Source organism: Mastigoproctus giganteus, chromosome 1 (genome assembly GCF_048544385.1).
Source record: "Mastigoproctus giganteus isolate SK-2022 chromosome 1, ASM4854438v1, whole genome shotgun sequence".
Lineage (NCBI taxonomy): Eukaryota > Metazoa > Arthropoda > Arachnida > Uropygi > Thelyphonidae > Mastigoproctus > Mastigoproctus giganteus.
The window spans coordinates 260616228-260640302 of record NC_143575.1 but is presented as its reverse complement, the minus strand read 5'-3'; the positions used below and the strand labels follow the sequence as shown (position 1 = coordinate 260640302).

The window sequence follows — 24075 nt, the reverse complement described above, 5'->3', positions numbered from 1 at the left end:
ATTAAATGATTCTCAAACTACTCTACATTGTATATTTACCGTTGAAAATTTAGTTTCAACTGCTGTATGAAGGTTATCACCAGATAGGGGCGGTCCTAAAGGGAGTGAAGCGGGTGCAATGAATACCCAATGACTGAAAAGGTCCCAAATTTCAATAAAGGATCCCCCCTCTCAATTCAACAAGAACTCCTCTTGCTCTCATTTTTCTCAACATTAATTCCTGAATTAGACCGCTGAGCTGGCCTTATCGTTAGCTCATAAATGCTCAATACTAGCAAAACCCACAACTAAGCAGTGTTCACAAACTCCGAGAACGTGCACTATCAGTCAGGGCTACAGTCACCAGTAGCCAAATAGTAAAATGGCTGCACTCCCCACCCGTCCGGAGTTGGATCCCTTATGAATTGTTTTGCTCAAAATCATTCTTAAGGAATCAAAACCGAAGTTTGACAAATTCTTCCTGGACACCTTTTATTACACTCTACAGAAGGAGTATAAAATAACTTCCCACAATGCATATACCTGTGCTGCTGCTTTATTAGGTACACCCCTGCTGTGCACACAATGGTTTGTCCCACAATGTTTCAAGTCACATAACCACGGTTGTGGATATAAATTCAGCAGAACAACCTTTCTAGTATCAGTTAAGCGTACAAACCATAGCAAGAATGGGGGAAAGGAATGATCTAACGGACTTCGAACGTGGCATGGTTGTAGGTGCAAGACGTGCTGGACAAAGCATCTCTGAAACGGCAGTTCTCCTGAACTTTTCACGCACCACAGTTTCAAGGGTGTATCGAGAATGGTGCAACGAACTGAAAACATCCTCTCAACGGCACTCCCGTGGAAGACAATCGCTTGTTGATGAGAGAGGTCAGAGGAGGATGGTTAGAATTGTATAAGCAAACAGACGGGCCACAATGTCGCACATCACGTCAGAATACAACCTTGGTGCGCAGAACAAAATATCGCAACTGACCACTAGTCGCACTTTGTCGCGAATGGGCTACAACAGTCGACAGTCACATCGCGAACCTTCGTTATCAATGAAGAACAAGAGAGCACGCCTCCTGTGGGCACAGCAACACCAGCATTGGACTATCGAGGACTGGAAAACAGTTGCTTGGTCTGACGAGTCGAAGTTCCTGGTGCATCATGTTGATGGACGGCTCAGAATTTGGCGAAACCAACATGAATCCATGGACCCGTCATGTCTGACGACTACTGTGCAAGGTGGTGGGGGCAGTGTTATGGTGTGGGGAATGTTTTCTTGGCACACACGTTGGGTCCGGTGATACCCATAGATTCATGTGTGAATGCCACATCGTACCTAAACATCGTTGCTGACGAAGTACATCCGTTCATGTTGACAGTTTATCCTCAGTCAGATGGTTACTTTCAGCAGGATAATGCGCCCGTGCACAAAGCCATGACAATGGCTTTTCTTTGCTGCAGTGACCCGCTCAGTCCACGCATCTCAATCCTATTGAACATTTTGGGATGAGCTGGAAAGGGTTGTTCGCTGCAGGCGTACACCTCCGTCGAATCTCAAGGAACTGCGTGGCACATTCATGTCTGCATGGTACTCCGTTTTCAGCATCTTGTTCAATCCATGTCTAGACGAATTCAGGCCGTTTTGAAGGCTAAAGAATGCTCAACATGCTACTAAGTAGGTGTACCTAATAAAGTGGCAGCACAGTGTAATTGCTTTAGGTTAATAAAATGCTAATCAGAGAAATGTTAATTGAGCAGTTTCTTTTTAATTTATATAATTAATGAAAAGTTTCTTTTTAATTTACATAATTTATATAATTAATGAAAATTAATCCTGCTGACCTTCGAATTTCACCAATCTGTCAAATTGAACTACACACGTAGGTAAATTATTCCAGCAATGGAATAATTCACTTCCTGTAATCAAATCCATTATTCTTCACTCTGGGTTTGAATTTATGCCTTCTGGTTCTAGCACAATTAATTATGTAAATATTTTCCTTTCTTCGTTTTACTAGGATAGTAAATTATAATGAAACTTCGTTTTACTTAACGGGGAGGTCCCTGTGGATTGGAGAAGTGCGAACATATCCCCAATTCACAAAGGGGGGGGGGGGAACAAAAGGCACCTTGAGTAATTAGAGACCTGTTAGCTTAAAGTCTGCTCCAGGGAAAATAATGGCATCACTGGTTAAAGACATAATCCAGGACCATTTGGACAAGCATGCAATTATACTGCAATCACAGCATGGATTTCTTTTAAGGGATGGTCTTGTATAAGCAATCGGATAAGTTACTGTGAAGCAGTAACCAAGGAACTAGATGAAAAAAAATTATTTTGATATCATATGCTTGGATTTCATGAAGGCTTTTGATACTGTTGTACATAAAAGATTGCTGTACAAACTGGAGCAATGTCGCATTAAGGACAAATTACTGCTATGACCTACTCAGGCCTTCGTAGCCCAGCGGTCAGGAAAGGGAGTGCAGTAGCACTTGCTCTTTGAGTAGATCGGGGTTCAAGCCCCTGACTGCTAAAAACGGTCGATATGCCAACCCTCACTGGACCAGCTTAGTTCATATAATCAGAAACCATACAGATTATGATCCATTATTCTCAACATGAATTGTTGAGGTGGCTTCCATCCTGCAGTGGATTGATAAATGGTAAGCTGTTGCTTACCATTTTTTACTGCTATGGATAAAGGGATCGTTAAGTGGAAGAAGTTAATCTTCCGTTGGTGTTCCTAAGCCCGTTGAAACTGTACTTATTTAAACAGCAGTTGAAATGGTTCAGCCATCTTCTGCAATACTTCATCCGTAATCTCTTTGGTTACCACTTCTGAGTTGTTATCTGACTGACAATAGCCTTTCTGTTACGCTGTGCAGGTCTGGTCAGCCTCTGCTGGTCTCCTCATCAACAAGCTATTTCCGATCACAGGATCACTTTAGCCAGATGTTATTTCGTTACCGGACCAATCTCGATAGGAGCATCAGCAACTAAGGCCATATTTCTCCATGTATATCGAGTGTAAATTGCGTGTGTTGTGTGGTCGATTTTCAGTGTGCGAAAAACCCGATTTTCCGGGAGTAAAAACCATGCTACCCTCGCCTGAGACCGACTAACTCAGGCATGTTGTGAAAAAGGCCAATAAAAATTCCTCCTGTCATTAACGGGATTCGAACTCAGGTCTTTTCCACCCGGTGTGGGGGAGGACGGCAATTCTACCAACTGTAATACCCACGAGAGCCAGATATGGAGGTCGGCCTGTGTAGCTGACATCCAGTGGTGGATGGTAGTTTTGCAAGCGAAACCAGATGGCTCACTCTCTGACAGCGAACTTGGGAGGTTTTTCTAATGAAGCGACTTTCGCGATTTATTACTCCTTCGCGAGTTTTTTTTATTTTTATTTTGCGTTGTGGGATTCACACCCGAGTACATGATATTGGTGGTCCGACGTCGTAGCCACTGGGCTAATCGCGCCCCATTATTATTGCTCTTATTTCTCCCTGATTGGGGATTCCACCTCATGACGGGTGGTTGTTGTTATGTGTGGTGTTACTGTTGGTCAAGGAACTCTCTGACTATCCTACAGGTGTTCAGAATTGCGACTTTCTGGAGGTCCTTGGAGATGTCCGCTATTGCTGCTAGGCTGTTATGTAGGGTCTTTGGCAACATACCTGTGGTTGACACGATGATCGGGATGGTTGTAACTTGTTGCATATGCCACATCTCTTTGATCTCCTGTCTTAGGTTCGTGTACTTGCTTATTTTTTCCCCCATGGGTTTTTTGCAGGTTGCCAGTGTTGGGTACCGCTATGTCAATCAGATAGATAGCCTTTCCTTCTTGTTCACAAGGGTTATATCCGGTCTGTTGTGCGGGGTTGTCCTATCCGTTATTATGATGCAGTCCCAGTACAGCTTGTAGGTTGGGGGTCTCTAGTACTGCCTAATGTATTGTACTTTTAGTACGATACATTTTCGTCGATCAACTGGTACCTATTATTATTATTACTCTTTATATTATTTCTCCCTGATTGGGGGGTTCCACCTCGTGACGGGTATTGCTACCAAGTACTCCGGGTGGTTGTTGTTATGTCTGGTATTGCTGTTGGTCGAGGAACTCTCTGACTATCCTACGGGTGTTCAGGTTTGCAACTAGATGATATTATTATTATTATTATTACAGAGTAGAATTTGGAATATTGTAATCAGTTATATAGATTATGATTCTCTGTAAAAAAGGGAAGTTCCTCCTGATGTGTTATCAGTATTTATTTATAATCTGTAAAATTGATCAAATTACATTAATTCATGACAAATTATTATTATTATTTATTAAATTGCACAACTAATAGCTACAAAGGGAAGTTTATACTCTAAATCAGTCATTCAATAAATATGATGAACATCGAAAACGTACAACACAAGACTATATCAATTCTCTAAATACTTACAAGCAATATGATACATTTAACATAAAATTAACATATACTTTTGAAAAAGAAGATACAGACGTACAAACCAAGTCAGCCATTACCGCCTAGCGCCACCTGTCGAATCCATAATAAATTCAAGCTGACAAATATTTTTGTATTATTTTTTGGGAACTTTCCACGGTTAATTTTATTCCAAAATAAACAAAACATTTAAAGTACATATTATAAATATTTAAAGTAAATATTTATATAATAAATTAATATACGATATATAAAAATATAAAATAATAAAAATTTTATTATTTTATAAATTACGTATTCATTTACAAATATATATATATATATATATATGAATAATATTCGAAAAAATATTTCGCAACATCTGTTTTCTGACTCGTGTTTTTCTTTTTTCCTTTTTTTGTTGTTGAATGGGGTGGATATGTTTATAAATTATTTTCGTAAAGTGATATCTTAAAATTTTAATAAGTAGAACCAGCACAGACTGTCACATTATAACGATTCTCTGCAATACATGACTGATATGTGGATTTTCTGTATATGAATTCAGTTAAAAGTTTACAACAGTCTTGCTTAAACCCTAGTCTTTGAGGACAAGGCATTAGGTAAGTCCTTGAGGCTGTCACAGACAGTCTCTCAGGTATACCAAACTGAGCTTGTTACATGGGAATCTAAAACTCTGATGGAACTGATATTTGGGTAACACTCGAGTCAAGTGGACCTAATCTCGGCGAAGTCCAGTCGGTCTGTGACAGCCATATCCTCTGCTTGCACCTTCAATGGTGGGAGTGTTAGTAACCCTGCATATAATCCCCATGGTCAAGTCTTGACAAATAGTACCTACCATACTGGAGGTGACCACACAGATGCGAACCAGCATAAGCAGAGGTCGAGGTGTAGCGCCCCACCAGACGAAATGCCGCATCTCTGCATTACCAGGCAATACTAGGTGGTAGATGACTTTCATAAACCGGTGCAATACCACCACTTTGCTTACTGGGGGCTTGAAATGGTGGAACCCTTGTTTAGTCTCCAGAACAAAGCTCTAGCACCGCCCCCCCCATCTCTTCCATCATATAGTATGATTTAAGTTTTTTGAGGTTATGATGGAGATCGAAGCTTCCTTATATTTTAAGGAGGCAGCTCTAAAACGTTTACCAATAGGTTCGGTCCTGGTGGACCGACCTCTCAAACACTTCCTCGTTGATTTCACAAATTTACGTAGTCTCAGTTCCAATTTCAATGATATCCATTTCCAGTAACTAATGTGGCAGAGTAGGTGGATCTACTCTGCCACATTAGTCACTGGAGGGAACCGAGAACTGTGTATGGAGGGGGGGGGGGGGTTGTCGAGGTCAAGTTATGTCAAGCAGCTAGGTAAAAATCTTGCCAAGTGTACACCAATCCAAAAATTTTATTACTTCTTACAGCATGTTCTTGCCACTCTTTCTTACTAATGAATACATCATGAATTATCGAACTAATAGAACAAACTTATCTGCAAAAAGATCTAAACCTCTCAAACACTTCCTCGTTGATTTCACAAATTTACGTAGTCTCAGTTCCAATTTCAATGATATCCATTTCCATTTACAATCACCCAAATCCCATATACGTTTTCTAACAGAATTCCAGTTATCGATTAATTCAACTACTCCTCATTTCAGTTGCCCGAATTATTCACTGTATGATTCCTTTCGCTTCAAAGACAGTACTTTTGTATTTGTCCATCCTGATATTCCCTGTCAGAAACTTAGTAATTTGGAATCTCCTCTTTTCAATCTTCTCTGGCTTAAAATCTCTTTACCACATTCTGCCAAATTCATCTGTTGCCTCTATCGTTCCCCCATCTCCACTAATCACATGGAACTCTTTGACTTCCTATCTTTGAAATTTGACTTTCTCCAGTCCAACTTTCCTAACAGTGAGGTAATTTTCCTTGGTGATTTTAATCTTTACACCTCCAGCTGGCTTCCTTTTCCTACTCACAGGGACTAATCTGGTCGACGTGCTGAGGCTTTTGTAATTATTTATGACCTCGCACAGATTGTTCATTTACCTACCAGAATACCAGACAATCCTAACCACGCAACTAATACGCTTGATCTTTTTCTCACAAACAACCCTTCTAAGTACACGGTCGAGATGAGTGATCCTCTAGGCACCTCAGATCATAACTTGGTGATGATCTCTTCTCCAATGGAGCCTTTCTCTCGTGGTCATTGCCAACCTCGTGTTGGCATTACAAGAATGCAAATTGCGATGATCTGCGAGATTTCTTTTCTTCTTTTCCTTGATCGGATTACGGTTTCAAATCTGATGTCAAATTTGCTCAGATCCTATCAGTGAACTCATTCTTGTAGAGATGAAATCCTTTATTCCATACTCCGTTTAAAATTTCATCCTTTATTGGAAAACCTTGGTTTTCCAATAAATGTGCTAAGGCTGTTCAAGATAAGCACGTTGTATATCGCAATTGGCTTGTATCCAAATATCCAGGTTCATTTTCTGCCTAGACCAAAGCTCACAACAATTGTAAAGCAGTTATTAATCAGTCCAAACCATATTTCGAACAGGCTAAGAGAAGAAAACTCGGTTCTTGTCCAAATGATAGTTGAACATTCTGGTCTCTTGCCAAAGCTATTGGTCGCAACTCTTGCCAAATTCTATTCCCACCTCTTTCAAGACCAGATGGTTCTAGTGCCACTTCAGCCTAAGACAAAGCTGACCTGCTAGCATTCCATTTTTCTTCAAATTCATCTGTTAAAGATCTTGGTAAAACACCTCCTACCATTCCCAGCACTCTGCATTCAATGCCTCCTGTGGTCTTCCGTCAAAAGGATGTCAGAAGGATTTTGACGAATCTTGATGCTACGAAAGCTCCAGGCCGAGATGGTATTTCTCCAATTGTTCTCAAAACCTGCGCTTCTGAACTTACTCCTATTCTGTTTCGTCTTTTTTTTTTTTCAGTTTTTCTATTCCAAAGGTGTTTTCCCTTCTGCTTGGAAATTTGCTCATATCCAGCCAGTTCCTAAAAAGGGTGACCAATCCCTCTCATCCAATTATCATCTCATTGTGCGTACTTCTGTTCTTTCTAAATAATGCAGAAATGAATTAACCGCCAACTCTTAAACTATCTAGAAACCTTTCATCTGATCAACGATCGCCAGTATGGATTCCATTAGTGTTGATCCACTGGCGAAATTCTAGCTAATGTCGCCCATCTATGGAAAGATTCAATGAAAAAGTTTGGTGAAACACAAGCAGTTGTTCCTCTTGACATTTCAAAGGCTTTGAAATGTCAAGATCTTGGGTATCCCGTTTGCTCTCTGACCACTCATTGCGAGGGGGGGGATGATGGATAGCTCTGTCTTCTAACTTCTCCGCTAATTATGGTGTTCCCCGAGGTTCAGTTCTTTCTCTCATTCTCTTCCTCTTGTATATTAATGGCCTTCTTCCATTAACAGGAAATCCTTTCATCTTCTCAACCTTCAATCTTGAAAAAGCAAAAAAAACAAAAAAAACAATATACTATGATCTCACTGTTACCATGCCAACAACGAGAATATCATTGTCCTAGTAAATCAGAAGCTACTTTGGTTTGCCATTACATAATTTCCATGATTAATAAAATAAAATAAATAAATAAAAACGAATCATCAGTAGTTGAAACCTGCTGAGATAAATAAGATTCTGAAAGATACTTATTATTTTAATTTCTCGGTAGTTAAGAAAAACACAGAAACAAAGTCTCCACATTCCTTCCTGTCATCTTCCCTTTTTTGAATCTTCCAATCGTAGTGTCCAAATCCAGCTTCTGTTAATGAAGCCTCCATACGGTCTTTATCCAAAGGTAGACATGGATACGATTGATCTTTTAGAGCCCAGAATGTGGCTCCCAAAACGCCCATTAATATCAACCCACCTCCAAGACGTAATAACCGATTTAAATTTTTGGCCGCTTTTCTAAATGCTGGCCAATCAGGACAGGTGGATTCCAAACACAGAGCTGAAATCATGAGATCATACTCTTGCATATATTTATCGGGAAGAACGTTTTCAGATAGGATATTGCAGATAACCGCCGCTTTCAAGTGGCGCCGAAGTCGAGATTCAATTTCCTCTTTTCCTTTATTCAAATCACTAGAAAATAAAAATTAAACAATAATTTCATTAATTATTAATAATAATTTTATTATTATAAAAATATTTCTTGGCTAAGAATAAAAAGGAGTTTGTTTATGCACGGGTACTGTACATACATCATTTCTACTACCAAGGTAGTTTGAACGCATCATTTTATTATATCTCATATTGTGCACCGTTTAGAAGCTTATTGGCTCCTCATCAATGGGTGGGCAAGTACCTGTTGTTGCAATAATGACAACCCAGTTATGAAATATAACTCCACAATTTAGCACACCAAGCATCTCTCATATTGTGGAATTATACGTCATAACTGGGTTGTCACTATTGCAACAACAGGGTACCTGCCCACCCACCAATGAGGAGCCAATAAGCATCGAAACGGTACAGTCTGGGTGGTGGTGTCCGCCGAGAATAAGTAACATTAGCCTTCTCCACTGGTGAAGCGTTATTTATTCAAAGCAGTGCAATACCATGGCTACTCGTGAAAGTTTTCGCAATATGAGATATAATTAAACGATGCATTTCAAACTACCAACTTTATGATTTTCTTAATTTAATGAATAATTTTAATAAACATTAATCGATTTATTTTTATCATTAATGTATTATCTCTCTATACATTAAAAAAGTTTTCCTCCTGGTGATATTTATTCAAGCCAATTGGAGAAGGATGCGGGTGACGTGGTACAAGTGGATGGGGCAATTACGCCACTACAAATGCGCAGGTAAATAATTAAATAGGTGATTTCCTGACTAGATTTCGATCAGTGCGTTATAATGATAGTGTGTTAGTATAATTACGAGAGGGGTATAGAATATTTGACTTACTCCGTCATACCTCTATGGAGATCCCCCTATTATTATTATTATTTAAAAGCTTCTGCCCTGCCAAAAAATTCTTTTAAAGGTCGAAAAATATAGAACTCTAAAGCAGGGTCACTCTTAGAGTTCAGAAGCCCAGTTGCAAGAGTAATGTTGGAGCCATCCTGGTGCGTTCTATCCATAGTACTCCCAAATTCCAAGTGTCAATGCGATAATGCCAATAACATTATCGCATTGACACTTGCGATAATGTTATTGGCACTAGGACCGAGGTTTGTTGCGTTGAAGAATAATCCTATCTTGACCTTTAAGAGGCCGACACTCATCTTCACCTCATGTAAGAGTTCAGGTATGGTTATGGGGCGAGTGGAGTTCCTTCCTACCCAGCAGGATCCTGGTTTCGGCATGCTACAATTATAGGGTTTCAAGCCAGAATACAATCATATTTGATTGTATTCTGACATCATAATTAAAATTTCAGCTATTACATTCAAAAACACACACACGTACACAAACTTCTGGACACTTGTATATACAGTACACCGAGTTACTATAGGAGAAAATGGTTACATGGATGTTAAAGGGTGGACGAATTGTAGTCAGTTAGCAATCCTGTAATTGGACTTTGTCAATCGTATTTCTCAGGTATTTTATGTGCATAGATTAAATATATTTATTATTCTGTTTGTGGGAAGAAAAACTCAAGTTGCCAGGAAAAGAATCGTGCAACGTGCTTGAAACATTCCGAAAGAGTTCCTTCCAATTATGTATATACACTGCCCTGCCATTAATGTCCGGACACCTGCCCTTAGACAAAAAAGGGCTTTTATTGTGTCATTTAATATTTTGTGCTGAAACCTTTTGCTTTATTGACCGCCTTCAATCTTCGCGGCATACTCTCAACCACCTTTTTATAAATGTCAGGTGATATGTTGCTCCACTCGGCCTTTAACGCAGCCACCAGTTCGACCTTGTTCTTTGGGCAATCTCGACGTGCACGTACCCGACGATCCAATACATCCCAAAGATGCTCGATAGGGTTCAGATCAGCACTCTGGGCTGGCCAATCCAACTTTTCCACACCCATGTCCTCAAACCACTCTATTACGACCCGAGCAGTATGGCGTGGGGCGTTGTCTTACTGATACAGTTATGGGCCTTCCCCGAAGTATTGCCATAATGTTGAAAGTGCACAACTGTCCAGGATGGCATGGTATTGCACATCATTCATGTTTTTGTCGATAACGACTAATGAGTCCAAGCCAAACCATGAATGGAGCCCCATACCATGCCATTGCCTCCACCAAACTTCATTGTTGGGAGGATACAATCAGGAAGGAACTGTTCCTCTGGCATTCGCCACACCCAGGAACGGCCATCAGACTGGTAGAGTGCGAACCTCGACTCGTCTGTCCATAGGACTGTTTTTCACTGCTCTACAGCCCACGATTCGGGCTCCTTACACAATGTTAATCGGCGATTTGTTGAGGTGATCGGTTCTGTTGAACTATTGAGGTAATTCTGTTGAACGTGTCATTTATCTTGCATGCCCACTTTTGCAATTGTCTGTTCGAAGCCCAGTGTGCATATTTATAGCAGGTTCTGTGACGTGTTGCATGCATAGGACATGTTTCCCCATCCATGGAAGGGCAGTGTATCCTTCAAGTTCGTTAGTCGTAGCACTGCACTAGACACTGAGGATTATAAGAACCATTATTTATACCATTACAGAAATGCTGTAAATTTTTTGGTTAGTTTAGGACAATTGAAGTTTCTGATGTATGATACATAACTGAAATTCGCTACCATTATGTTAATGTGAGAAAGCGTTACGGATTATTAAAAGAAAACTTCAATCTTCCTTCAACCTTCAACCGCCCCTTAGAAAGTTGAAAACAGGCAAATTTATAAGTTGTCCAAGTGAAAATAGTTATAGCGAGCACAATTTTTGACCAAGATAAAATAAATATAAAGCCAAATATACTACTCAACAAAATTAACAGAACAGAATGTTTTTCATGAGTATTATATTGTGAATGATGTCGCCGAAGACGACTATTTTATAAAATAGGCATCTTGGCAAAAAAATTCCAATAGAAATCGTTCTATCATCTTACAGAGTAGCACATTATGCAAATTATTAATGCACATGAAAACATAGGTTGCGACCACATCACGTCATTCCCATTTTTTGCCTTTCCACTGAGCAAATGGCCTGCTCAATGGAATAACCACATCTCCAGTACAAAGTCTGGTAGGTCATCGTCATTTAGTTGATTCTCTGAGATGGAGGGTCGTTGGACGACTTGAAGCCCGGCAGTCGCAGGCGAAGGTGACACGTTGGCTTGATGTGTCACGCAGTGTCGTTCCGGCACTATGAAAGCAGTCTGTCTGCGCGGTAGCACAGTGGTAATGTCACCATCACCCCCACACCGGGTAGAAAAGGCCTGGGTTCGAATCCCGTCGATGACGCGGAGAAGTTTTATGGGGTTTTTTTTTTTCGCTTCTTGGCTGAGTTATTCGGTCTCAAGCGTAAATAGCAAGGTTTTTTTCACACCAGAAACTGGGGTTTTTTCATCCAGCAAACAGGCAAATCGACCAGAGAACACACGTAATTTACAGACAAAAAAGAGTTGGCCAAGGTCGCCCGAGGACTACGTCAACCAGAACAGACCGCTATCTAACTCTAGCAGCAAGACGAAACTCTACAATGTCCTGTCATCGACTGTCTCTTGAGGTTGCTGTGGCCACAAGTGAAAACATTTCCAACAGGACTGTGTTAAGAAGTTTCCATTTAAGTGGACCCTACACAAAGAAGCCAGTGGTTTGTATTCCATTAACCACAAACCACCTCAGAGCTTGCTTTCTTCCTCTTCTGGGGATGCTTATTTCTTTCATTCCCTTGCTTTTCTTCTCTGTCATCCATTCCTTATCCCCTACTTCTCACGCCATATTCCTTCCTTTTCATTTTTCCTTATTTATTGGAACAAGTTTTCTTGTTATCCCACTAAAAGTCTTTACCTGTTGGTGTTCCCTGGCACGCCTCCGCGTGGCATGGGATGGGAGTCAGGGGGCAACGAACGAGGTGTTCACTGCCCTCTGGCTACGAAGTTGCCAGGCGCCGGTACACAACATTCAACATAACACATACATACACTTTACATACCAAGGCTTATCACACTTGCCGGCTTTGGCATGTTTGCTTTTCAGACGCTACTGTGGTACATAGGGGAAATCCTGGAGATCGCTTCAAAAAACAAGAATACCTTAAATTCCATTAACCCCAAACCACCGCAGAACTCGTCGAAGCTGGTGTCATGAATATGTCTCTTGGAGCCCTGACAAATAAGGTATAGCTCTATTCTTTCTCTGATGAGTCCCGTTTTAGCCTACAAAGAGATTCTAGATGTTATTTCATCTGGAGACAAGGAGGAATGCGGTGCAATCCTTCCAACATCAGAGAAAGGGACACTTACTGTGGAGGCAGTGTTCTCCTGTGGGGCGGAATAATGATCAATGGCTGCACCCCCTTCATGTTTTTAATAGGGGGTACCGTAACTGTGCAGAGGTACCGCAAACAGATCCTCGAACGCTATGTACTACTTTTTAGGAGTGCGGTTGAATCAGATTTTCTTTTCATCCATAACAATGCCACTGCACATAGAGCTCAAGTGAATCTTGAAACTGAAGATATCCAACGACTGTCGTAGCCAGCACGATCAGCAGACTTAAATCCGATGGAACATATGTGGAAAGCCCTTGGGCTTCGCATTGCACTCCGACAGGCAACTCCCCGGTCACTTGGTGAGCTGGTCGAAGAATGGGATTTGTTGCCACAGAATTTAAAAAGACACTCTTATATCGAGCATGGTTTACCGCTATCAGACCTGTTTAGCCGTTGGAGGGGATCATAAGCCGTACTGATATCATCCGACAATATTTTCGAGCATTTTGTATCGACTTGTAATGTGACCTTTTTGGTAATTGTTTATACAGCCCCTATAAAATCTCCCTTATAACTGTCCGAATTTTGTCCCACTTCATCGCAAGCTGCAAGGGGTACACCACATTTTCTATATATTCTGTTAATTTTGTCGAGCAATGTACTTTAAAAACTGACTTCTTACCACTATATCAGTTGTATGGCTTTACCTGTAGCCTTCCAGGTTGGCAATGAATCTAAAGCCTGGGGTATAGTCAAAAGCATCTACGTCTTTCCGCATCCACTTTTCCAGAAGATCCCTGTTTGAATTGGAATTATCACTGGTAATGAGATGACGAAAATGGGCACTAGCCGATGCCAGAGAATACACCATGGGACCACATCCTATTTCTATGCATTTGTTGCCTACGAACCGATCTGCGAGATCAAAAAGGAAGCAAAAGAGTCAGATATATCGTTTATAAAAATAAAAAATAAAATAACAAGTAATTCAAATGGTTTTAAACCACTCACTACTATTTAATACTTCGTGAAGCTTAACGAGATAAAATCTTGCCAAACGATTCATGAGATCAACCACCAACTGGACATTCTTATGACAATCGTCGACCTCTTCATTTTCCGTTTCTTTTTCTTCTTTTGTTTCTTCGTTTGAATCTAACGCTCCTTCATTTTGATTTTCTTCTTGCTGATCGTCTGAAGCATCTGACATCATAGATGATTCTGAATAAAAATAAAAGAAAAAAATATAATTTGTTCCATAATGATTTTATTTCTCATTTTGTGACTTAAAGCACAATCAGTGGAAAGTTATGAATGGATCTTCTTGTGGACATGTCCTTCATTGCGTGTAATAATATGAAACAATAGACATTTACTACGAAACAAGGGTAAGCAAAAGAAAACACTCAATATAAATAATCCAGGATGGTGGTTGATCAAGAAGTTGAGAACCGCGTTTTTTATAAATGGTCGTGCCTCATTGAAAACTGATTCATACAAGTGGGAGGTTGAAAAGCTTCCAGCCTCTCATAGAAGGGATGCTGGAAAGTTATGAAACCCATTAATACACTTCTTGGCACGATCCACTAGCTTTCACAACTCCCTGAAATAAAATAGAGAAGATTTTGACTCAAACCAATTGTTGACTGCATCCATCACAACATTTTTACTGTCCAATTTCTATCCATTCAAGTCCTTTTTTAGATTTATAAATAGAAAATAGTTCGATGGAGCCAGATCCGATGAATAGTGCGGATGCTGCAATAGCTTGAACTCAGTGTTGCCCAAGTCACAAATGCTGTGTGCTCCGGTCTTGATGCAAGATGACTCCTTTGGCCAATTTCCTGCGCCTGTTGAGCTTCAATGCCTCACGGAAACGTATCAGTAGGTTAGAAAAATACTGGGCATTGATAGTGGCCCCTCGTTCAAGGAAATCAACCATGATCACTCTTTCTGCATCCGAATGTATGAGTGATCATGACAGATGCCATGACTTTCTCAGCCGATTTCTGCACTCGAAACTTTTAGAGGGATGGAGAAGAGGGATGCTTCCACCTTTTCGTTGCACGTTTGTCTCAGGGTCGAAGTGGTGCTCCCGTGTTTCGATCATAGTGACTTTCCTCCCCCAAAACTGAGCTTCATTAACTTTGAAATTCTGCACAATCTCATGACGACCTCTCACTCTTTCCCGCTTGTGATCTGCATTCAGTGCATTAGGGGCCCACCTCAAAAGAAACCGCCTTCATTTCTGAAACCTTCACCATAATATCGTGAGCTCGCTCATGGGTGGTATTGGATGTCTTAAAGTGCTTCAGTGTTATTCTGTGGTCTTGCATAACCAGGTCATGAATGGCATCCACATTTGCAAGTGTCGAGAAAGTAACAGGACGCATCTTCAACACTGTTTCTTCCACGCTTAAATTCTGCAAACCAGTTTCTGACCGTGGCGTATTGAAGAACAAGGTTACCCTAATATTTACTGTATATCTTCATGAATTTCTTTCATCGAATGAAGGTTCTTCATCTCTCAACGGTAGCCATCTTAATTCATCTTCCACAATTCAACGCCCTCTAAAAAGGAGAAGAATATAGTTACAAACCTGAAATTTTCTGTGAACGCACGACAAGAGTAACAGCACAGACTGGTCATATAGTCTTTGACAAAAACCTTTGCGATCTACATTGGGCTAAAAAATTTTCAACTCCCCCTCTCGTACATATAAATCTTTGATACATACTTTTGACCAAAATAGGTTCTTCTCTTCACAGCCATTCATCCAAAGACACTACAGACCAATAATAAATATTGGAGTTTAGCAAGTTTTGGGACTTCAGAAATTAATTAATGTAAAATATTCTGCACATCTGATAAAGGAAGGTTACATCTCCTTCAGTTACAGTATGACGTTTTCGTACCACATTATGTAATGTGGTACGAAAACGTCAGGGCTATGTAAGGATATTGTATGGGCACAATCCTTTACGAGAATGGGCAAGGATTTAAGTGACTATGGTCGTATTTTGGTAGGCGGCGCCAGAAGGAGCAGTATAATTATTTCAGAATACTCCATTGCAGCTCTAGTTTTCACGTATGACTCTGTTCGGTGGGGAGTATCAATATTGGTTCAATGCGGTTTTTCGAAAACCACTCACATCACCTAAGAAACACGCGCACAAACACACTGGTCCAATAGCCGAATAACATTCAGAATATGTAAATTCTGTTGTCGACAACAGCTCGTTAATCCGAGAGACCAATGGATGCCCATAAGAGTTGTTCAGGATAACAGAAAGGCTACAATCAATCAAATAACAACCCAGTGCAATAGTAGTAACCAAATTGGCATTTCAGAACACACAATTCGTATTAACTTGTCACTGGAGCATCTCAATGACGAACACCAATATTGGTGTTCGTCATTGAGATGCTGGACAGTGAAAGACACCGTCAATACTGGACAGTGAAAGAATTGGCAGGATGAGCCCATGGGCTCATCCTGCCAAGTATAAATAATGTAGGCTTCTATTAGCGGCATAATAGTGTGGGGATGTGTTTTCGTAGTGCACATTGTACAAATTTGTATGTATCCCTTGATATCAGTGACACACGAAAAAAAATGTACAGAACTGGTTCCAATAAGATGAGGGCGAATTCAGCCAGTAGCTGCCCCAAGCAACAGATCTCGATCCCATTCAGTACCTGCTGGACGAAGCATGGCTCTTCGGAATAGAGATCAGCAACCATCCAATTTGCAAAAAAGTGTGGAAAGCAATTGAGTCAAAATGAGATTGTATTAGTGTGGCACGATTTCAACACCTCGTCCAGTCCATGCTACAATGAATCCAGGCTACTCTAAGGGCTAAAGGGGATTTACTCGCTAATAGGTAGTGAATAAAGTGAATGCTCCACATAGGTTGGTTGTAAGGTTTTGAGCGCATCAGAATCTTTGGCCATATTGGGACGTATACAATATATCTTATATTGCATGTGATTGTTCTGTTGTCGATTTGCTGGACCAAAAGTTAAAGAAAGATATCAGACCAGCTTCATATATCAGCAAGAATATCGTACATTCAATTGTTGCCGAAGATTTAAAAAAAAAAAGAAAAGTATACTCACACTTCGTACCGCATGCATTGACGGCTGAAGAGGAGAGAAACGAGTTTGCTGTATGTCGGGATTTGATTGAGACGACAGTGTTCCAGACTTTTATAAAAAAAAAAATCATAACAGTTCATGAATCCTGGTGCTTTGCGTACGAAACAAAATGACAATCAGCTTCATGGGTTGGAGGAAATTCCGGTTCCAAATTGTTAAACCAAAACGATGTTGGTAATATATATATTTTTTTATTGGCAAGTTATGCACAAAGAATTTGTACCAGAAGGATAGACAGTCAACTCTGCATTTTACAGAGAAGTGATGGACAGACTCTTGAGAACAATTCGGCGTGTTGGGCCAGACGCAGGTGAGTTGTTCTTGCTTCACGACAAGGCACCTTCACACAATGCAACCATCATCAAGCAGTTTCTTGCACGGAAGGACATTGTAATGCATAATCATCCTTCCATTTCACAGATTTGGCACCTGATTATTTTCTTTTCCCCAAAGTGAAATCCTACCTGAAGTGGAACCATTTTGACAGCGTTTCAGAGATCCAAAACAGCGTGACGAGGAAGTTAAAGAGTGTTCCAGAAGGTCAGTTCCACAGAGTTATACAGAAGCTGTAAGACCGTGCAAAGAGGTGTATCGAGTTAAGAGGATGTACTTAGAAGATTAAATGATAATAATTTTTTTCCTTAAGATTTTGATATTTTATAATTGTAGTCCTACAACTTTTCAAACACTCCTTGTAATGGTGTAACATGGTCTTAGACGCCGATGCGCCTAAATCCCTACAACAACAACCACAACGACAATTATCTTAAGTTATAGGCCACAATTATCGTTTAAAAACAGTTCTGGGTAATTTATAGATTCAGCTGCAAGTGTAGCGAGATTTGTAGTTAATATTAAAATGTGAACATTTTTATATCGTAAAATATTCTCATAAATAGCCACACATTACTTTTGCCAGTCACTATATGTGTAGAGTAATAAGGCCGTGTTGAAAGTTGTTTTGTCCGATTCTATTCTTAGGAAAGCAGTAATCGAATTTCCATCTCACTCCCATAGTTCGGTCAATCCACTACATGAAGCCGACATTCGATAGGATCAGCTAAGTAGTGCTGCGTTTGCATTACTCAGATATACAGTGGCAAAATCTGTGGGGGCCAGTGAGTAAATCGGAATGAGGAAGGTATTCTTGAGAGAAATTCGAACTGATTACTGCGAATTGACTCTTGTCGGAAAATGATGGACAGAGGTAAATAGACTTTGTATGAAGAGAATACCTTGGTATAACCCGGAAGTATCATCGTATATCAATTAATAATTTACTCCTTTCTCACGGTAGATTTCTCAAATTAAACGTGTCTAATTACTAGGACAGGTGATCCTAGATTTGCTTTTCCCCACAGGAATAAGCTCCTAACCAATCAAGAAAGGGGCCATCCAAAGGGGAAAGGGATGTATATATTGGGACTATGGGAAAACCGAGGGTCTTTTGGGGAGATGAAGATGGAAACAGAGTTAAAAACGTCCATGATGAGATATAGCGAAGAAGAAGTCGTACCTGGCAAGTCGCGAGGAAAGTTTTTGGGTAAGTTCGTCCTTTAGTTTAGCGACCGGTTATCTGGAATTACTGAACGACCACAGCTACTATTATATTCCCCACCTAATATCACATACTAACCTCTCTCCTCCCAGCTAAATTCACATATGTATTTTCTATATTAAGGCCAGAATGTGTCATCTATTGTACCAACTACTGGATACTGCGTTTCCAGTAACGGCAAACATAACTATATGTCAATCTTACACATTCGCCTATAAATTCGAATAGCTGGATGCTCTTCTACTTATTGTATATTAACGACGATTGTTTACCGAAACTACATGAAGAATGTCGACAGTATGGCAGAAAGGTGCCATGTTATTACTATCCATTAACTAGAAAATGTAAAACTATCCTGAGTAAAGCTAACACTTACAACATAATATAATTCTAATTCCCTGTTGTACTTATTAATTCTTTTACTGTAAATAAATACACAAATCCATGTATGTATAATAAACTATACCTTGCTTGTTGATCTATCTTTCTTCAGGACTATTCCGAAATACACACTTTTTGATAGCATATATATATATTTAAATAGACTATCATTAAAGGCGGGCTCAAAGGCCAATACACAAAGGGCCTTAGAGTTAATCATCACAACGCAATTCTCGTTGCTGCATTCTTGCCCAACGTCCATCTGGGTGAGTTTTAGAGCACAGAATCTTGTCCTAATTTAACGCTAGACGCTCATATAAAATCCTAGTCTTTCTGGTTTCTCATTTTAGTGCTGGAAACCTGCCTGGGAGTCTTGATATCCGTATTAAACGCTGCCCAGCAGGCGCCCTACATTATTACAGAAAAGACTTCGGAACATTAATCTACCTTGGCGAAACGTACATGTTTCTTTCTTCTCGAAACTTGCTTTCTTCGAATAGAACAGACGCAATTTAAAGACAATATGCTGACGCTTCATGGCCAAAACGATTAAAAATCCAATCCAAGATTTCTCCTCCCCCTTCCCCCATTAACTCCAAACCAGAAACTCCGGTTGTAAACTTCAAAATCCAGCAGATCGACCACAGAATACTGATTTGCAGACTCAATGTATGCAGTATATTGACGTCAGAACACATTCAAAATAACACAAACTAATAATTATAAAAATGTTTATTTTGATGTTTTAAGCCATAAACTTATTATGGAATTTTATATAATTCTTAATGTAAGATTTTAGCTGTAGTTTATATTATTTGTTTAATTCTGTTAAGCCTACTTTCATTTTAATTTACTGTTAATTTTCGATTGATTAAATGGAAAATAAATAATAATCTTCTCAATAAATAAATTCTACATAGCAAAAGCAATTTAACTTCTGATTTTTTTTCACATAATTTGAATAATAAATCCTACACATTATTACTTTATGAAGTGTAATCAAAATGCTATGAAGTGTTTCTTTTAAAAGTAACACTGCTCATATAAGAAATAATTTATTTTTTAATCCTAGCGGACGATCTGCAACTATCATCAGATCAACCGCCAGGTAAAAAAATTTTAGGCTAAAATAATAATAATTTATAAAAGATTGTAAATTTACTGTTATTGTTAATTTTAAAGTTAAACTAAGTAAAGTAAGCTTTTAGTTTTTTTAGTTAAAGTTAGTTAATAGTATATTGGACGTAAATGCTATTCTACACGTGATGGCATTCTACTAAAGATTTTATTCGTTGGCTTAATTCATTGAGAAGTATTTGTCTGCTAGAATATGACCAAAATATCAATGCTCATTTTATAAAATGATATTTAAGAATGATTACAAATGAAAAAGATTCCTCTTACGTTTTTCGGAAATCCTCACTGCAGAGACGCTACTGAATGACGAAGAATATCTTCGCTAACTGATCCACAGTTTAGTGATATTACGACCTTGACTCTGAGCTCGTCATAGATTATGTGATATCACCGGCTTTGTTTGTAGAGACAAGTACTTTCTTCATTATCAGTTGGTACAAGAATGGAAAGTTCCCAGCATGCTTCTCACAGGAAGCGGCAGTGGGAAAACTACAACTGATTTACATATTTATTGAAAACTGCAGGGATGTGTTTATTTACAAATATTTGTAGTTGTAGGCAGGATCCAACCATGAATGTGTAGAATCCGGTACAAAATGGTCCAAGTACAAGCCCACCTTCTAGCCTCCCCCCTTAGAAGGTTCGTTATTGATATGATTCGCTTCCAAGGAAGTACTTACAGGAGCGTGCAATGGTATTCAAACGTCTGAGCATTTTTGGTTTGGGGTTCTCTATCTTTTGTTATATTTTACAACCGTTTGAGGAACTTTTTGGGTCTCCTTCAATAACCGAGCCTCTCGAGTGCATCGCATACATTGCCTCCTCCCGTTTTTCGCTGCTTTGGATACTTATATCCTACCAAGATACTTCCCACTGCCAACAACTCAGGAAGAAACAATGCTTCTGCGTGATTGGTGATATATGACACGGAAATTATTTATAACTTCTGTTATACAGACACGGAAAAAAGGTTAGTTAGTGTGTAATATTTCAATTAATGAGTATCACGAATTATTTAATTAATTCTCATTGATAAAGATTCAACTAAACTCCTTAAATAGGTTATATCAATATGAGGCCGTTCTGAAAACATTTCAGCCCGTAAGTCATTCAGGTTTCATGGCAGTAGTTGCGTATTCACTTTCCGTTCAAGGTCCCATACGTTCTCTATATGATTTAAATCTGATTACTTGGCTGGCTAATTTAATTGCCCTACTATGCCCTCGTATCAGTTTAAAACAGTAGAAGCCCTGAGAACCGGACTTTTCATCCTAGAATAGAGGAGTATCGAAATCATGAATGTGTCTTAAACGTTCAGCAAAGACATAACCTGATCATCCAGAAAATGCTCTCGTAGGTAGCACAGTTGGTGTAACTGCCGTCCACCCCACATCTGGTGGAAAAAACTATAGTTTAAATCCCGTCAATGACACGAGGAATTTTTATGGACCTTTTTCATATTTGGTCTCAGGCGAGGAGAGTATGGTTTTTTCCTCCTGTGAACTCATTTCCTGCTATCACTAGAGTAACGGAGTATAGGCAAAATTTTGATTTCTCAGACTACATCACAGGTTTATAATCGTCAACAGTCCAGTTTCAAATCTCTTAATCCATATTAATCCGGGTTTTTTTTATGCGTAGATGTGATTGGTCTATTTTCGGAGGACCTACCCTAGATACCAATGTTATGCAATTTCCTCGCTGTGATGAATCAAAAAGTGACTGAGATCCTTGGTTAACCGTTTCTAGAAATTCTTTCTTATTTCAAATGATTTTTCGTTTATAGACGCGATATTCATTGCACATCGCAATCACTTCTCACAGACTCTCACACAATTCTTCCGATTTCTGATCTCGACTTACACCATTCTTTAAAAATACTTATTACTGTTCTTTCTGAAACAGTAGCTACTTCTTTAACAGGATGTTTTTTAGACCTTGCAAAGGCTATCTTTCCTTTTTGCTACTCACTAACATATTTTTGTGTCCTATCTTTCGTGGTGAGACGATTTGCCATTTGCTGGACGAAAAACGGGAATTTCCAAGAGAAAAAAACCAACATACTCTTGCCTGAGACCGACTAACTCAGCCACGATGTGAAAAAGACCCATAAAAATTCCTCGCTTCATTGACGGGATTCCAACTTAAGTCTTTTCCACCAGGTGTGGAGAGTATGGTGATAATACCAACTGTGCAACACAAGAAGGTACCTGTAAATGGAGAAAATGGGTTAACCGTATACTCCAATCTCTATTATAAACAAACAAGAGTAAAAGTTATGTATTTGTTAAATGCCCAAAATACAAGTGACTAATTTTCGTCAAGTGTCTGTATGATTGGATAGCATGTGGTACAGCCTATATTTTAAAATAACGATATAAATCCAATGAGGCACTGAAGGGTAGTAACTATACAGTTCTCGAAGAAGAAGATACTAGTGAACCAGCGAGAACGCCATCCGAGAGGTCCATCTTTTCATTTCTCAAAAAAGTAAAATCAGGCTTCATCTTCTTTTACAAATTTAATTTAGCAAATTTAAACATGATCGATTAAGAATCCTTCGAAAAGGAAATGTTTATTTACAAAATATCATACCTCATCAAAAATTTAAAAAATATATTCACCTCATCCCTCGTTATTTATACATTTTTAAATCGTTTATTAAGTCCCTGAAGTAGAAATTGGTCAGTCACACCAATTTCTTGACAAAGAGCAAGACTGTACATTAAGCAATATTGCAATCTTGTGGACATTTCAGATTCAGGTTTTGGATTTCGTAACTGATGTTATGAAAGCAAAGCTGGGTATATAAAAGTTGAAGAAGACTTGTCACGTGCTCAACTTTTGATAATGGATGCCCAGTAATTTGAAATGTTGACAAGATTGCAATATTGTTTGGCATATTAGGTTTTGCCTTTTGGTAGAAAATAGGTTTAAGACTTCGTCTAATTTCTACTTCAGGGACTCAATAAACCATTTAGAACTGCATAAATAATTGGAGTCGTGTATACATTTTATTAAATTTCCGAGTATCCATCCCACATAACGCCTTTCAGGCAGTATAGTAATGTTTTAAGTGGTATATTATTTATGGTATGCAAATGCATAATTCAATTGCTTGTCTTTACGTAACCATCATCAAATGATTCTCTGCATTACATCTTTAGGTATTTTATGCTTCTTTGGTGTACTGCGTTGGGAACAGTTGCTTCACCAGAATCCTATAACTGTCAGTTTGTTGCGAAGTTGAGTCTCGATCGTTTTTCTGTCAAACTCACTGTAAAAAAATAATAATTTCATTAATAATTCTTAAGTTTTATTTATAACATAAATTATTGTACAGAAAACATTCTCCAAATAAGAAAAAAAAATGCTTTCTTTATAAGCTATCAGGGTATTCATAAAATTAAAGGTTGGTTGATTGCTTTGAGTCTTTGGCCAGTTGATTATAAATCCGATGGAAATAAGTTCACAGAACGCATTAGGTTTTCCTTATACCTATAATATATTGCAAATAATTATGGGGGTATTCGAATAAAAGTATTCGGATACCCTCCTCCCACAATTTTGTGAATGGTGCGAATAAGATATGTGTAAACCAAGAACAGATTTAAAAGTGCGCTGGTAATAGCAGAGATATCACAAGCAAAATGAGGTGCGAAGAGGAGCATGGTGTGTTTCAATAACGTTACGTTAGAAATCCAGATATACACGGGGGAGTTGTCAATGACACCACTGCGCACACTTCGGAAGCGCAGGATGTCAGTAGAAAGATGCATGACATGGGTTTTCATTGCAATGCTGTTGCTTACGTGCCCCACGTAATGCCCTCGCTCGTGGGAAGTCAGTTGGTAGGACTGCCATCCTTCCCAAACAGGGAAGGATAGCAATCCTACCTGGGAAAGACCTCAGCTCGAGTTCCGTCGATGACGGGAGGAATTTTTATGGGCCGTTTCACTACGTGGCTGAGTT

At 39.2% G+C, this 24075-nt stretch overlaps 1 protein-coding gene across 1 annotated transcript; it reads right to left on the bottom strand.

Annotated features, from left to right (window-relative positions):
• Positions 1–8159: 8159 nt before the first annotated feature.
• LOC150091840 (nicotinamide N-methyltransferase-like) lies at positions 8160–19504 on the bottom strand. Its single transcript, XM_090369941.1, has 4 exons — positions 19414–19504; positions 13880–14089; positions 13576–13783; positions 8160–8595 (listed from the first exon to the last, which is right to left on the bottom strand). The coding sequence occupies exons 1-4, from the start codon at positions 19502–19504 to the stop codon at positions 8160–8162; spliced, it is 945 nt and encodes a 314-aa protein (XP_090226067.1).
• Positions 19505–24075: the final 4571 nt, after the last annotated feature.

What these genes read in the sequence shown, in the direction of transcription:
- LOC150091840 (XM_090369941.1), bottom strand. Translation starts at nt 19,504, where the DNA reads ATGAAGCGTCAGCATATTGTCTTTAAATTGCGTCTGTTCTATTCGAAG. An exon ending in AACATGTACGTTTCGCCAAG is followed by an intron (nt 14,090 to 19,413) that starts GTAGATTAATGT and finishes ATTTTTATTCAG; the next exon opens with AATCATCTATGATGTCAGAT. An exon ending in GCCAACCTGGAAGGCTACAG is followed by an intron (nt 8,596 to 13,575) that starts GTAAAGCCATAC and finishes TTTATTTTCTAG; the next exon opens with TGATTTGAATAAAGGAAAAG.